Raw genomic sequence first — 15,574 nt, 5'->3', positions numbered from 1 at the left:
ATTTGTTTCCATTTTCAAGCCATGTGTTACTAATCCGTTTTCACTGCATCGTTCGTGCTGCCAAATCACTACAGACAGTGACACGACCACCAGGCCGTTTTTCATTCATGTTTGCAGTCACTTATCTTGTCGGTGCAGTGAACTGGGAGAGTGAGGAGAAGTGAGGGCAGAGCGGGACAGAAGCAGCAACCAAGAGAGCAGAACAGACTAAAAATTTATTCTGTTTATCTTCCCACTGCTTCATCTGCTGTAAAAAAAAGCATTAGATTCATAGCAGCTGGGAACAAATGTGAGTGTATGGATTCGTGAGAGGATTACAACGACCCCACAATAACCTTGAACCAGATAATAAACTACTACTACTAAAACTACAACCATTTTCACTAGAAGCTCCTCACACAGTTAAACTAGATACTCTTCTAATATTCTGTGTTCCAGTACCACTACAAGCACTGTTACTTCTCTTACGACAGTATTAATACTACCACAGTCATTTTCTCTCTCACCACCACAGATTATTATTTCTACTACAGTACCACAAATATGTGTTACAGTATACAGTATATAACACGTAAAACCTGAGCTGGATATTCACGTGTGATACATTTACTCTTAGAAAGACTAAAGACACTTATGTTCTTTCTTCCTGTATTCAGTGTACTATTTATTTTAGATGTTGCACATGTATGTGAAAGTATTTAAAAGCAGTGTTATAACTGAAGTTTTTCTTTTGATTTCTGTGTGGGCTACAGTGTGAACAGTGAGATCATTAGAAAATATGTCTGCACCTTCAGTTTGTCTGTAGAAGGCCGAGTCGCTCCCACAGATGCTGCCCTCATTGCAGATACTCTCCTCGTAGGCGCTGCCCTCTGCGCCCGCACACACACACACACAGATACACACAGGTGTTGAAAAGACACATACAATAGATACACATGGAATTAACCTTTCAATATGTCTTGGTTATCAGATTCAACTCAGAACAGCAAAACATTTGTAAACAGAATTAAGAAAACGGTTGCTGACATATTTGTGCTGTGAACAAGTATAACCGCAAAACATAACGTACAGGCTCTCTGCCTTTAAATTCACAACTTGAACTTCAGAGTGGAAGAAGGAGCAGCTCAGTCATACTGTAGATGGTTTCCCCTTCCGGAGCCCTGAGCTCTTTTCACATCACGTAAACATTCATGCAACAATGCAGCCATTTGTGGTTACATAAGTGCATTAGAGCAGCATCGCACAGAAGGCGACGTGATCTGTGCACAGCAGGCACTGGGTTCAGAGGTACAGCAGAGCACACAGGGTCACTTCCAATCATTTCAAGGGGCACAGAGAGGACTTAAACCAAGTGATGTGAATTGTAGATTATTTTAAAAATGCAGAAAGCGCTACTCTACTCCCTTACATAGCTTAAAACCCTATAGGAAAGTATGGCTTCACTGTTGTGAGATATCCTGTACCTCACGACAAAACCAGGATCTTCTATGCCTTTTGAGCATGGGATGCGTTTCTGTGACCTACCATAGATGTGTGTGCAAACATCTGCGCTGTAACATCTAATAAGTCAGGACACATTTGGCCGCAGCACACGGACATGAAAAAGACTCATGACCAACACAATTGCCTCTAACTCAGCAACTAAAGGTCACAGTGACCGCCAAAGGCACGATGAGGCAGTCGGGAAGGTGAACCAATGATGATATACAAGAGTTTAGGTTTAGACATAGAAATATAATACCAATATGATATTTATTATAAATGGCAGGTAGATAGATAGGTAGATACTTTACTGATCCCGAGGGAAATTCAAGAAATTCAAGGTTAACTGAGATAGAAGCTACAATCATAGCAGTTTAAGAAATAATCCATGATACAGTTTAACATTTGAACTCTAAGTAAGGATCCTGAAGAAAACTGAAACTCTCTTGCACTGCTGAACACATTTTAAAAATACAAACGCAAGCTCGCACAAACCATCACCGGCATGAGAAATATGATGTTACACGTTAAACTCCAAAGAGCAAAACGATGTGCCACAACCTGTACCTGTACCTGTACCTGGGGGGCACTCGCGAGGCAGTCCTCAATGAATGGAGCCAAGTAGTTAATATAATTACTTACACTTACTTCTGGACAAAAACGCACAAATTTTATTTTAGTTTTTGCAAATATAATATTGATTATACATTAGACCTGAAAAGAGAAAAACACTATTAGCCGTTTTTCTTAGAGGGCAGCCGGTTATGCCCATAATGCGCTAGCATTATGCTAATGTATGCTAATTCGTCGGTAAAAGATTTACGGCTAGCAACGTTACGTTGTGGTGGGCTTACTTCAGCTATCATTACATGAACATAACCACAATAATGCTGTTTTGTGTATTATAGTTGTTATGCATTTTCCTAACGATAGCTACAGCAGACGTTTGAACCGTGGTCAAAAGGAAACACAAACCTAGCGCTTGATTGATGTGTGAAACCAACATGGTGACTGCCGTAAACCGGCGCATATGCCGCAAATACTCAATACAGAAAGGTATTTCATCACAAAGAAACCGTGAAAACCTACTCTAAGGTTCTACCGCTTAAACCGAAAACATAAAGAAAAGTGGCAAGAAAAAAAATAATTACATCATAAAACATTTACAATTTGGGTCTACAGCTCCATAAGCTCCCATTCACGCTAATGCTGTCATTGTGACCATGTTAACAGGTTGACGTTAGCATTTAGCACAAAGCTGTGAAGTCTTGTTTTTCTCCGTCTCACTGTGTTCTTGATTGTTATTTTGTTTATAAAATTAATAAAAGATTAAAAAAAAAGAAAGCTTCAGCCTGCTCATTAGAGGAGATGATGTGTTGCAGGGTTCTGGCAGGGAAATGTTTCACAAGATGATGCCGATACACACACTAAGTTCACAAATATCAACTATTATTTCTGATCCCATTCATGGAGCTTATATTGTTCTTATACAAAGTGAGAATTAGCAAAAGGGGCTTTTCATGAGTCAGACTATGCCGATCAGTTTTGGAAGCTGAATAAACGCCGATTTCCAGCACCGGTCAGTCATAAACAAATTTGCATGATTTGCATGACTCAGTGTATGTGCATGAATGGAAAACAGAGCTAGTTAGACCAGAAATAAGAACTGTGGACTGGTGGCCTGATGGAGGCCAGCTCACATCATTGTCCTCCCACACGGATCACATCTTTGCATCATCTGTAGGCAGCAAACTCTCCCCCACAAAACACTCACAATTCTCTGAAATCCCTTGTCTGTTCAATCAGATCAGAGAATCTGAACTAATGGCCCGGAGATGCACTCCTCCACTGTGTCCCTGACTAGACAAACATGCTGGACCACATGCTATTGGGTGAACGGCCTTATTCAAAATCACTGTATAGTAGTACCACTACATTTTCAGCATGACTGGCTCAAGCAAAGCTCTGCTAACCCTGCCTGTAGTTGTGATACACACTGTGTCAGCCGGCTTAAAGACACACACAAAAATGACACACAAACGACTGAAACAGCTTTCTAAATATAGACTGTGCTTTGTGACGTCAATTTACGAGATGACAGAATCGTAAACTGTGCAAAACGACTGACTAAGAAGATGATCTTAAAATCTAATGGATGCTTTCCTGAATTGGTTTGAACTAAAAACAAGTACATCTGTAAGGATTATTTTTGTTAAACAGTCATACACACATATAATAATTGACACATATAATTGATATATTAAATGAGGATAAAAGGTGATTAAGGGAGAGTTCCTCAAGTCAAACCCCACGTTTTGTGCTTTGTCAACTGATATTTAGGATTTTAATTTCTATACTTTGCACACATTCTTTATTATTTTTAATCTTTGGCATATTCCTTAACATATATTTTATATATTTTTCATATTCTTTGCTAAACACATCTTTATTTTATAGCACTTGATATCTTTCTCTTTCTCTTAATCTGACAAATTCCTTGCATGAAAACCAACGTGGCAATAAACCTGATTCAGATCTGCCTCAGCTGATGTTTTGAGCATTCGTGGGGCAGCACAACAAGCTGTAAACACAAAACTGTCTTATTACCACTTTACAAAGTTGACCTGGTTTAGGTGTTAGCTAGCAGCCTGTTTACACATCCAGCAAACATGGAGCATAATCATTATCATTCTTTTGGAGTTTCTGGCCCTCAGTATATGTAAGTGTAATAGTCACTCTCCTTTTGACCTTTTATTTGTCTCCACCAACTAAACTATGAGAGCAGAGTGAGTGAACCAAAGCAGTTAAACCAACACAGTGAGCTGAAAGACAGTAAAATGCCCCACACACAGCTTCACAAGAGAGTGCAGCACTAATTTTCTGTGGGTTCGCTATTACGAGTGTCACCTTTCATTTTGCACACAGCCATCTGAGCCACCGTTCTTGTAAAAATTAGTGAATGAGTTAGTGCAGCTTTAAAAATCACACATTAAATTTTGACAGGTTCTGTAGTCCCAGATTCTCTGAAATAAAGAAGGAAATATCCTGTATAGCAAAGTAGAGTTTAAAGTCAAATTTAAGTTAAACAAAAATGTTGCGCTGACATTGGTGATGTTTTCATGACACGTGTATGTGCTGTGGAATAAAACCAAAAGCAACAGCACCGAATCCTTTACTCCCTACCAAATTCTTATATAGAAGAAACAAACAATTTCTGGAAGCAGCAACAGTAATCTGCCGAAAGCCAAGCAAGAACTCAGTCCTGCTCCTCTCACGATCACAGATGCACCTAAAACTCGTATACAGAACCCTTTGAGATGTCATGAGAGTCGCATACGACAAGTGAGGAACTCACAGGTAGTTAACCCTTAATGTCTGCAAAAATTTTCACATCACCAAAGTTAAAAGAAACAGGTTTTAGCCACAACTCTAGTGAAACTCAGAAGTTTACCAGTTAGCTCTGAAAGCGCCCCGTGCTCCACCAGGTGCTTCCTGTAAAGAGTCTTCAGCACTTTGGCGCTGCCAAACCTCTTGAAGCGCTTCTTCACGTTAGCATAGAACCATTCCAGTGACTGTGTCTTCAGTAACCTGAGAAGGAATTATAAACATACAAACTGCAGGTTACAAATGTAATCACTATGTGTATCTTGTCCACATTTGCAGTTAATCTTCATACCAGTAAAGTGCTGTGTTGGATGTGGATATAAATTTATCATTCATGCTTATTTTAGATATTTTAGATTAGTTTCATCCCAAACTGGATTTTGTCTCCACTCTTTTATTGATTTTTTTTAACTGGATATTTTGTACACTCCTTTGTAGTGTGTGTCAGCTGTATATTAGGAGCCTCTGGGAACACAGACAGGTATATGCAATCAAGTTAATCCTAGTTTAAGTTTGAGTATTTCTCTTCAAGCTTCATGGACTGAAAGTTGAGCTGTTCCGTGTACACATGCTGAAGGCACAGATGAACACATCCAGCTGCAGGCAGCTGTGCAGCTTCACCTTTACTCTGCAGCTAAACACGGGCTGAAGCTGCTCTGTGAAGCATGTAGACGGGACCCTCAGCTGGCCTCAGGAGCTGATGCTGGAAATGGCTGTGACTGTATGTGCATACATTATGTACAAATTCAACCATCTTGCACTCTAATCTTATCTGAAATCTTATGGAAAATACAGGAAAACAGTAAAGTGACCACAGTCAACACAGTATGTCACAGCTTAACAAAGCTGGGCAGTCATACAGTGATTAACAAGCAACAAATGTAATCACTGTATTCAATTTATTTTCTCAATCACTGTCTTACTATGGGAGAAAGAATTTCAATCAAATCATGTTGGAACAGTTTACAAGGTTTCTGTATTTGCGTTTTTGTTTTGTGTTCACCTCACCGGTTTGAAGTAGGTGGGGCTCAGCTGGAGGAAGACGGTGTCACATACTTCCATTCACCAATCAGGATTTAGCAGTTTTGTGTGTTTCCTAAGCTTTAACTTTGATCGTCGCTTATTTAGTCGCAAACATTTAATGTTTTAGAGACACGCTTTGAAACTTGATGAAGGTGAAAAGATGTGGCAAAATTGAGATTTCAAGTGCCCAGAACCGTACAGTTATCAGAGTAATTTAAAAAGTAAATTAAAGTGTTTACAGCCGAACAGCCATTTACGTCTCACCTCCAAGTTTCAACATTTACGATTAAAATGAAGCAGGATATAACTCAATGTTAAGGAATGACAGCTGTAGGATATTGCACAGATACTCATGTCAGCATGTTTAATGAGTCACCATCTGTTCACTGTGCAGCCGAGTTGCAGTATGAGCAAGTGTGCGTACAGTACATGTGTTGACAGGAAGTAGAAGTGACACAGAGAGTCCATCTTTAGGTAACTCCGACAATCTGTGGTGTCTCCTCATACAGACAGTTGGAGAAAACTGCCAGCTCTAGTGGTCTCACTTCCGTATTTCTAAAAAAGATCCACCTATTATGGAGTTTCCTCCAAGAGATTATTTGACTGATTGTTTGCTTTTAAGTACTAAATCATCAATTTTGGGTTATGATACTGAATCACAGAAATCTGAACTTAAACACGACAAGGTCTCATATCTCATCCATAATACTGCTTAACTGCTTCTGTCACTCAAATAGCACATCTACAATTACTGATGACAGCCGTGCTTTTACTGTTCGGAACGGCTAGAGACACTTTATTATACATTAGCATTAGCCCCACATTAGATACATTAGCCCTATCTTAAGAAGCAGAGAGAATAAAACTAATTTTAACCATTAAAAGATCAAATTTTCCAAGGACAAAAACATTCTTAATAACATAAAATGTTCTGACATGATCATACACAAGTAAACCAGACATTTTCTGAACACTACTACAGCACTATCTGAAATCTGAGCCTCTGAGTGGTGCATTAATGGCTTTCTGTAACAGAGTCTGCATGAGAAAACCATTTATAATAAAAGAAACAGAGAAAACTGCCTTTCTACATACATTTTCTGCTGCTTTACATCCTCCAACACCACAACCTGGTGCGTCTCTTTGTCCCCGCCACGCTACGATAGGCTGAGTACAAATATTTCATACAGTGGCAGACTTCACCCCAGCGCTGTATCTTAGTGAATTATGTTGTGTGTGATAAGTACTAAATCCATCTCTCCAGCAGCACAGTTAAGACCTTAATAACTTTTGACGTCACTGTCAGCCTCTCATCCTTAACTTAGCCTCATGTACTACACACACACACACACACACACATGCCATTTAAACCGCCGCACTACCACCACCACCACCACCACCAACCTTACCTGCTCTTCTGGCAGGCGGAGCAGAGCCAGGCTTTGTCCCGCTTGTTGTAGACCCGACAGGCCTTGCAGACGTTGTAGCGGCAGTCGTGGCATTGGCGCTTGGGGTTGAGCAGGAAGGTGAAGGGCGAGCAGCAGCGGATGCAGCAGCGCCGGTTGAAGCAACTCTGCCGTGACAGCAGGAGGCAGCGACTGCCCTCCTCGTCCAGCTCCTGCTTCAGTTCACTGTCAGGAGGAGGAGGAAGAGGAGGAGGAGGAGGAGGGATGGTTAAAGGGAGGAAGATAGAGAGACAGGAATGTACATGTGAGAAAGAGGGGAAACGGCAGAACATTCATTTCCAGGTACATGTGTGAGTGGGAAGAGAAAGGGAAGATAGAGTTTCTCTCTGCGGATAAAACAACAGTCATGAGTCAAATGGGATGATAATTGCAATGAGGACGTGGAGTGCACCTAAACACACAGCCAGTCGCACTGATCCTCTGCTTTAATGAAAATGGAGCAGGAATTAAAGTGATTCCACAAAGTCGGTCATTTCATCATTTTCTAAACATCATTTAAAAGGTGAATGACGACTGAGAAAAGCAGCAATATCTCCTTCAATGTACATTATTAATTCCACAGTTGGCTTCTGATATTTATCAAATGGTGAAATTCTCCTTGGCAAATGTCTGATTGAATATTTAAGCAGAGCATTTATCATTGCACATTCATTTAAACGCTGCCTGATGTGCCGGTTGTAAAGGTTAATAGATGAGACTAAGATGAATAATACATCAGGGTGTTTCCTCGACAGCAGCAGCAGCAGCAGCAGCAGCAGCAGCTTTTCTCTCTCCACACGGCTTCTGATGCATCCCAAACATTTAGTCTTGCTTGTGAAAACAGCTTCACCAAAATATCCAGTAAGTAGTTGGTCTGGAGATTCTGGCGCACATCTGCATCCATCTCATCAACACTTGTAGTTTGTTAGCCAACACGCTGATATGATCATTTAAATTAGTGAACATACTGAAGATGTGATTGATGTTTCAGAGGTCTGGAGCCAAGTTAGAGAAGTCCCTAAAGCAGTTCTGCAAATCTCCATCTGCTGACGAAGACGGCGCCATGTGATCGAAAGCTCCACGAATGTTACCTGTGGTGGGAACGTTTGCCCATCTGCTGTTTCTGAGGCCAACAATGAACTTTCAACCTCACATTTATCTCTGTGATCTACGCTAAATTCAACAGAAGACCAATGCTGAAACATTGCGAACATGAAGGTTTGTTGTATCCTGAAAATGAGTCAAGCAGCCTGTGAACCAAACCTGCTGTTCTCACTGCAGATCTCATGCACTCACGTGTTAAATGCAAGATTTTAGCATTGCTGGGCACAAGCTGCTAGCTTGTAATCCGTGTGCTATGAAATACTATCGAGAAACGCTGAAGCAGAAGCTTTCTGACGACGGAATAAGAAACAGTAGAAAAACAAGATAAATGGAGAGACACAAATTGGTGCAAGTGGCGCCAAAAGGAAATCCATTACTTTTCACATCAGAACTGCAGGGGCATCGGCCATGAGTGAATCATTTATAGGTGATTACTGCTGGAGACTGATGGAGCCTGACAACACGAGGGCAGAGGCAGGATGAACAGCAGAGAGTGAACTGTTGTGTGGTTTATGAAAATACCTCAAAGTGGCTTTAACGCACATCCCATGAAGCTGGAGAATGAACTGAAGAATGACACAATAACTAAATAACACACTGGGGGCTAATGATAATCATTTTCATTGATTAATCTGCTGATTGTTAAAAAAAACTAAACCCAAAGATCCAAAAGAAGAAAGAAATCAGCATTTGAGAGGCTTGAACCTGTGAGTTTTGGGCCTTTTTCCCCACTGTTGATGGATCATCAAAATTGTCGCCTATTAAATTTGACTGCCTGATTAAAAATCAATCATTTGAGCGTCACGTGACTCAGAAGTCCTTTCTGTCACATTTCTTGAGCATGAATGCAGGCAGTCGTCACAGCACTAACCTTCAGGCTGCATTTTCTGTAACTCCAAACTATAAAAATTTAAGAGTGTCCCTCAGATGCCCGTCTGACAGCAGCACAGTCCATTAGTGAAGCTCACTGGATGGTATAAATAACTCTGAGGCACACACACACACACACACACACACACACACAGTGAGAAATATCCCTGCACACAAGAGTATCCCACATAAACACACCTCTGACTCAGTGGGACAGAACTGCAGCTAAGGAGCTAACAGTGGACGACACCACAGTCAGTTATTATGTGAATATTTATGAGATATGAATCATGTGGTGCAGATACTGTACACAGTATGCATGTGTACTGTGTACAGTATCTGTGCTGCAGCTTCATCTACGCACACACAGTCCCGTCTAAAGGGGCTTCGTGGCTTCAGGCGCAAAAACACGAGAAACAAGCAGAGGCTCAAGTTGTGTCAGCTGCAATAATCCTCACAAAAAAAATCTGTTTCTGGGCAATAAACTGATGTGATGTCCACTAATGTGTTCTTACATTTGTATGAATGGACATTTATATTTTCATGTGTTTAACAATTCTTTTAGGAAGGAGGCGATACTATTGTTTACTATTCATGTTGTGGTGTCTTGCCAAGAAAATATACCCGCTGTGCTGTTTTTAAACAGTAGAAAGAAGAGACTTCAGTTTAATGTGGACGCTTCGCCTTGATAGCTAAGGGTTTATAGCTGAGGGTAACTTCTTACTGTCAAGTCAGTTCTTGTCATTTGAGTCTAGACGAGACCTTTGTTTTAATGAAATAAATAGCTTTCCGGGGTTTAAGTATGTAAGTATGGTGTAATTAATTAAATAGCTGATGGCTAAAGGTAGTTTTGGCCAGACATCCAACCTTTTTACTTTGAGAGATCAGCTGAATCCTATTAAAATTATGTAAGGTTTTGATCCTTTTACATGTATTTATAGGAAGTGCTTGTTTGTTGGTGCAATCTTTGTTCAAATCTTTCAGTTTTTTTCATTTGAATATTGTATCAGAAATATGACGCATAGTTTCAGTCACAAAGTATCAGTTGTATAATTTCATTATTGTACGATAGCCAAAAATATACATGCATGCATTATACATTATCTGACACTGCTCATTTTGGACGTCCACCATAAGTGCTCAGTATATTGACTGATTTCTGTCTTTTGTTTTTTTGAGTTTCTGGATTTTTTTTTTTTTTTTTTGAACACAAAGTCACGTTCACAGACTTCCTCTCCCAGTCAGCCAGGATTAACCTTCACACTAAGGCTCTAAAATGTGTGAGTGCATTCTGGAAGTGCCAACCAGTGTGTGTGTGTGAGTGTGTGTGTGTGTGTGTGAGTGTGTGTGTGTTTGTGCTGTGTGTAGGCGGGTGGCACAACAGGGAAACACATGCCAGCAATCCCCAAATCATCATCAGGTGCGGTGGCAGTGAAGCAGCTCCTGTGGCTTTTTCCTGAGAACATGTTGTTCTGCTTCAAAACGGGATAAACGCAGTCTGACATTTGCTCCACACCAGTATGCTCCCATTTTATAACAAATTTATATTCATCCAGCCTGCAGATATATCTTGAATCTAACAAATATAAACACATTTTTCAGGAATACCACAGCTTACACATCCTGCTGTGAAAAATGCTGCCTGATACATCAACAAATCCTAAACTCATGAAGGTTATAATGTTGAGTATTGTGTTGTATTGTGCTGTTATATAGGTCACATAAATCACAAAACAATAAAATAAGAACACACAAGAAGGGAAACTCAATTTAAGTCATCAAAACAGCAAACAGCACACGAAAACGTCTGAGAACAGAAACTTCTCATCGCTCTGTGGATGTTTGCTCTGAGGAAGACAAGCACCGTATTCTAATCTGCACTGAATAAGCACACCAAAATAACAAACAGTAACTAAAATAAACAAAACGAAATGCAGCCACACAAAAAAAATCAGACAGCGGATACAATGTGTGTGTGTGTGTGTGTAATCAATGTAAAAACATGCATACAGTCTATACATGTAAACTTTGCTTCATTTCAGAGACTTTAAGAACTGCTGATCATTCTTCACCATTTAAATAACATTATTATGATTACATGAATCTAGATAAATATGTACCAATACCAAGCAGGTATAATTAGTAAGCCTGACTGTTATATTTGCCCACATGAATCTTGCTAGTGTCATCCTGAGCCAATTCTTCCCTTTTTCTTTGAAGCAAGTGTTGTTATTTCAAATAGTAAAACTATTACACAATTAAATGCGGCCTGTCACATTTTATCTGGTATAATATCAGTTCAGTTACAAATGGGTATTTGTAGTAAATGGATGGATGGATATTTTTAGTTATCTCACAAAGACACCTTCACATCATCATGCCCAGTAATGCAAGCTCAGCCCAGCCCAGTGACGGCTGAAGAAAAGTCCTCTTGTGCAACCAGAGCCGAGTGAGGCGACATCTGAAGATGTGTGATTTTATCTGTCGCTGTACTTCTGCTAAAGGAGGGTGATCGTGTGAAGCACAACACATTCACACTAAAGAAATCAGGATGACTGTGCTTTAAAATGTCCTCGTTCGATCCACATGTCAGCACCCGTCTAGTCATACCTGGTCTACGGAATAACAAGAAGATTAGCTGATGTGACTAAGCCTCCCGCTTGCCACATTTGAAGCCTGAGGAAGTGGTTTGAGAGCTCACACTCTTTGGATAATGTCTCATGGAAATTTAAACAGAAACCCTCCAGTTACAAGCACTAACCTAACTACTACCAACTACTTGTATTTAAAGCAGATAATTAAATCTAATAATGACATTTACGATATTTATCACCGACAGGATGTGAGTTTGCTTATATTATTTCAGTTTATTTTATTGTTTTAGTTTAGTTTAGTTTTTGGATGCAGGATTTGCACTTGTATATTAAGGTATTCGTACTTTTACTTAAGTAAGAGATCTGTGTACTTCTGCCACTTCCAAACAAATATTAATAGCTGCCGTGCTTTTTGTAGAAAATTTATTTTTTACCTGAGAGAACTTTGACATCTCGTGATGATCGTCATTTGTTTGCCAAAGTCTTCACACACTCCTTTAACCCCTCATAAAGTTTTGTAAGTTTGACAAATGGCATCAATCACTTGCATATAAAGTCAATACGCTATATAGACAAAAGTATTGGGACACCTGACCATTACACCAGCAGACTTTTTGACATCACATACTAACTTTGCAGCTTTTTTGCAGCATGTTTTTCTCATATGCGAGGTCCAATGTTTCATGTTTTGACTGCATTTCCAAATCTCATAACCACATTATTCTCACTTATTTTGCCAAGACAAATTGTTTCCGACTATCGAGTACCCTCCCCCACACACACACACACACACACACACACACTCTCTCAGACCAAACTCAGGCCGATAGTAACCTGAGGCTCAGTTTAATTGCACATGGTTAGCATACTATTCTGCCTTTGTGTTCAAACATGATGTGTTTAGGCTCTGAGGGCATAACTGAAGCACTGAGGAAGCTGGTCTGAGTACAACAGGAAAAGGAGGTGACTTCCTGTCCAGTGTTGTTGTGGACACACTTCTGAGAAGACAGGCAGGAAGGGAAATACCCTCAGAAGTCTAAAAGCAGTCTTCCAACGTAAAGTAAGCCCACACAGTCAGCAGTTACTAAACATGAATATGTGAATGACTGCTGCTTATTTGGGATAGTGCAAAGCTTCAGTTGTGAAAGGAAGTTTCATCATCATCGCCCCTCGACCTCAGAGAGCTTCATCATGACAGACACAGTGACCAGCTGGTGACATGATGGAACATTTAACAACTACAGCGTTTGATCAGGAGTTGGAAAAACAAGAGTGAATATTACATCAGGTTGCAAAAACGCAACTTTAGATTAATGACAGTGTGGCTGCGCTCAAAATTCACCATTATCAACTTTAAAAGACAATACATTTAAAGTTAAACATTAAAGTTAAAAGCTAAAAGTTTTAATTTTGGACACCTGAGGACAGCACTGCAAGCTGTAAACACAACTTTACTAAAGTATATTATCAAGTTGTTATGGTGAACCTGTTAGCCAACAAATCCCTGGATAGGCATCCACGAGCAACACTGTCATTGACGTGAAGTTGTGCTTGGGTCCACATGTCCAAGTCCAACACTGACTTGCTGTTCTCTGAGGGAGACGTCTGGTTCTTTAGCCGTCAAATGCCCCGCTATGTCCACCGGCTAGTCTCTAACTGTGTCTGTCTGACGTCTGGTGCTGAAAAACACTGTGAGAGCACTGAGGAGAACCACAATAAAGTAAAGCCGAAGGCCGTAAGACCAAATTAATGAGCCTAGAAGACACTGAAATGCTGCGTGGAGCCGAGAGGAGCCGGTGATTCTCCTGTGAGCTCATCAATACGACTCTCCTCTCGTGTTCTACATCTGTTGTACGTTTAAACTACTGATTTGGGCAGCTTTAAAGAAACGAAAACTTGGCTCAAGTGTAATTTTTAAGATGGACTATAGACTATTGTATTCTGCATTGGAGCAACCTGAGTATTTGAGTATTGAGTATTTGAATTCTGAATGCAGGACTTTTTCTTGTAATTCCGCACTGTGGCGTTGAGTAACTAACAGATCTGAATACTTTAACCGCCACCCAGCCAAATCTGAAAACGGACTTTCAGTTTTATGTGTTAATAAATGCTGAGAAACAGTCCGCAAAAGGAAACGAATCCCCCTTAAAATGGACGAATGTGTAATGAAGTGAGTTTAAGTGAGTCAAGTCGACGGGTCATTCGGCAGGTGAGCTGCTGGAGGAGATCAGCACTAACCTGAGGCGCTCCTCCTCTTTCTTACGTAGCCTCATGTCCCTCTGCACCACCTGCAGCACATGCTCCGCCTCGTGGTCCGTTAGGCCAGACAGATCTAACTTACGACCCATCGCTGACACGCCGACCCCTCTCTGACCAATCAATCAGCTCGTTTTTATCATCTGAACAAAAAGAAAACAAAATCATACAGTACATCAAGAAAATGACAACACCAGTCAGAGCAGAGAGTGAGTTTCTGTCTTCCATTCGAAGTGCTTCCCATCAGAGATTTAAACAGCCTCGAGGTGGCGCCAACAGGTACATGAGGTGACGGGTTTAAACTGGCCTCCAGCTCCTCCTTTGCTCCCTGTGTTCTCGAGATGGTTTGGGTGAAAAGTGACACTGATGTGTGGAGTTAACCAGTGCACTCATGATTTATTCTGTATTGACTGTCCTCTATTGTTACTGACAGTTGTGTCTGTAAGCCCGTAATGCTCCTTTACCAGGACTTACAACTATACTCTAAGTTGCCAGTTTATTAGTTACAATTTGATTAAACTACTGCAGGCTTGCAGCCACCTTGAAGGTCATAACGTTAATTTTTTGCCAAAACTGTTTCAAAAAAGTATTGATTCAACCTCAGTGAAGATGTAGTCCATGGTGCTGACATCTTTGGACAATGTGGTTCAAAAGCACCACAAACCAAACCACCATCAGTGTACATCTACCTTTAAAACACATATTTCGCTGCTGTATACCTTTCTAAACCAGTGCAGGTATGTTTGACTAGTAACTATCACTGAAACCTTCAATATTATCTTTTCATTTACATTTGATCTGTTAACTAATCCTGACTAACTGGCAGGATTCCGTTCTATGAACCACACGTGTTGTTGAATAAACACTGGAAACACTATTACTATATTAAATGCATTTTAACCTGTCAGGTCATACACATGCAGTGAATACAAGTGCTCCCAAAGGCCTGCAGGGCCATTTTGACGTCCTACAAGCCACTTACACGTGTAAATCAGCGGTATTAACACCAAGCAGGACTGGGCCTTTCTGCATTAGCATTCCTGAAGAGCAAATCTCTCTCTCACACACTCTCTTTCTCTCTCTTTCAGTTACACATGAAGTTTAGGTCCATTTTTCTGTGACAGCACATCACGGAGTCCATCCTGTAGATGCGATTTCCTTACACGGATCAGCAGCCGTAGTGGACAGCTGTAAAGGATCCATGAAACATAACATCAACAATCTGTAAATATCTTTTTTTTTTCTTTTTTAATGGGCTTTTAATTTTGTTCTAACATTCATAAAAACTCACCGAGCTCCGGGTGTGTTGGTCTCGATAGGCGAAACTGACCACCAGTGCGCCTTCACAGTCCTGCAAAGGGGAAAAAAAACCCAAATCCGCTTCTCCCCCTGTGAGTCCAGTGCGAGCCGTTGTCA

At 40.5% G+C, this 15,574-nt stretch overlaps 1 protein-coding gene across 7 annotated transcripts in view; it reads right to left on the bottom strand.

Annotated features, from left to right (window-relative positions):
• The window catches only part of LOC124069295 (rab effector MyRIP-like), a 24,588-nt gene extending 9,014 nt beyond the window's left edge, over nucleotides 1-15,574 (bottom strand). For 3 of the 7 annotated variants that reach the window (XM_046408318.1, XM_046408320.1, XM_046408321.1), the window contains exons 1-6: nucleotides 15,450-15,574; nucleotides 15,141-15,346; nucleotides 14,141-14,301; nucleotides 7,299-7,520; nucleotides 4,934-5,070; nucleotides 789-869 (exon numbers count right to left, since the gene is read on the bottom strand). In XM_046408318.1, the coding sequence (XP_046264274.1) occupies nucleotides 789-869; nucleotides 4,934-5,070; nucleotides 7,299-7,520; nucleotides 14,141-14,250 (550 nt within the window). In that variant the 5' untranslated portion in view covers nucleotides 14,251-14,301; nucleotides 15,141-15,346; nucleotides 15,450-15,574. The other 4 variants (XM_046408325.1, XM_046408322.1, XM_046408324.1 and 1 more) reach the window with 4 other exon arrangements.

Source organism: Scatophagus argus, chromosome 13 (genome assembly GCF_020382885.2).
Source record: "Scatophagus argus isolate fScaArg1 chromosome 13, fScaArg1.pri, whole genome shotgun sequence".
Lineage (NCBI taxonomy): Eukaryota > Metazoa > Chordata > Actinopteri > Scatophagidae > Scatophagus > Scatophagus argus.
This window is presented reverse-complemented; position numbering and strand designations above follow the sequence as displayed.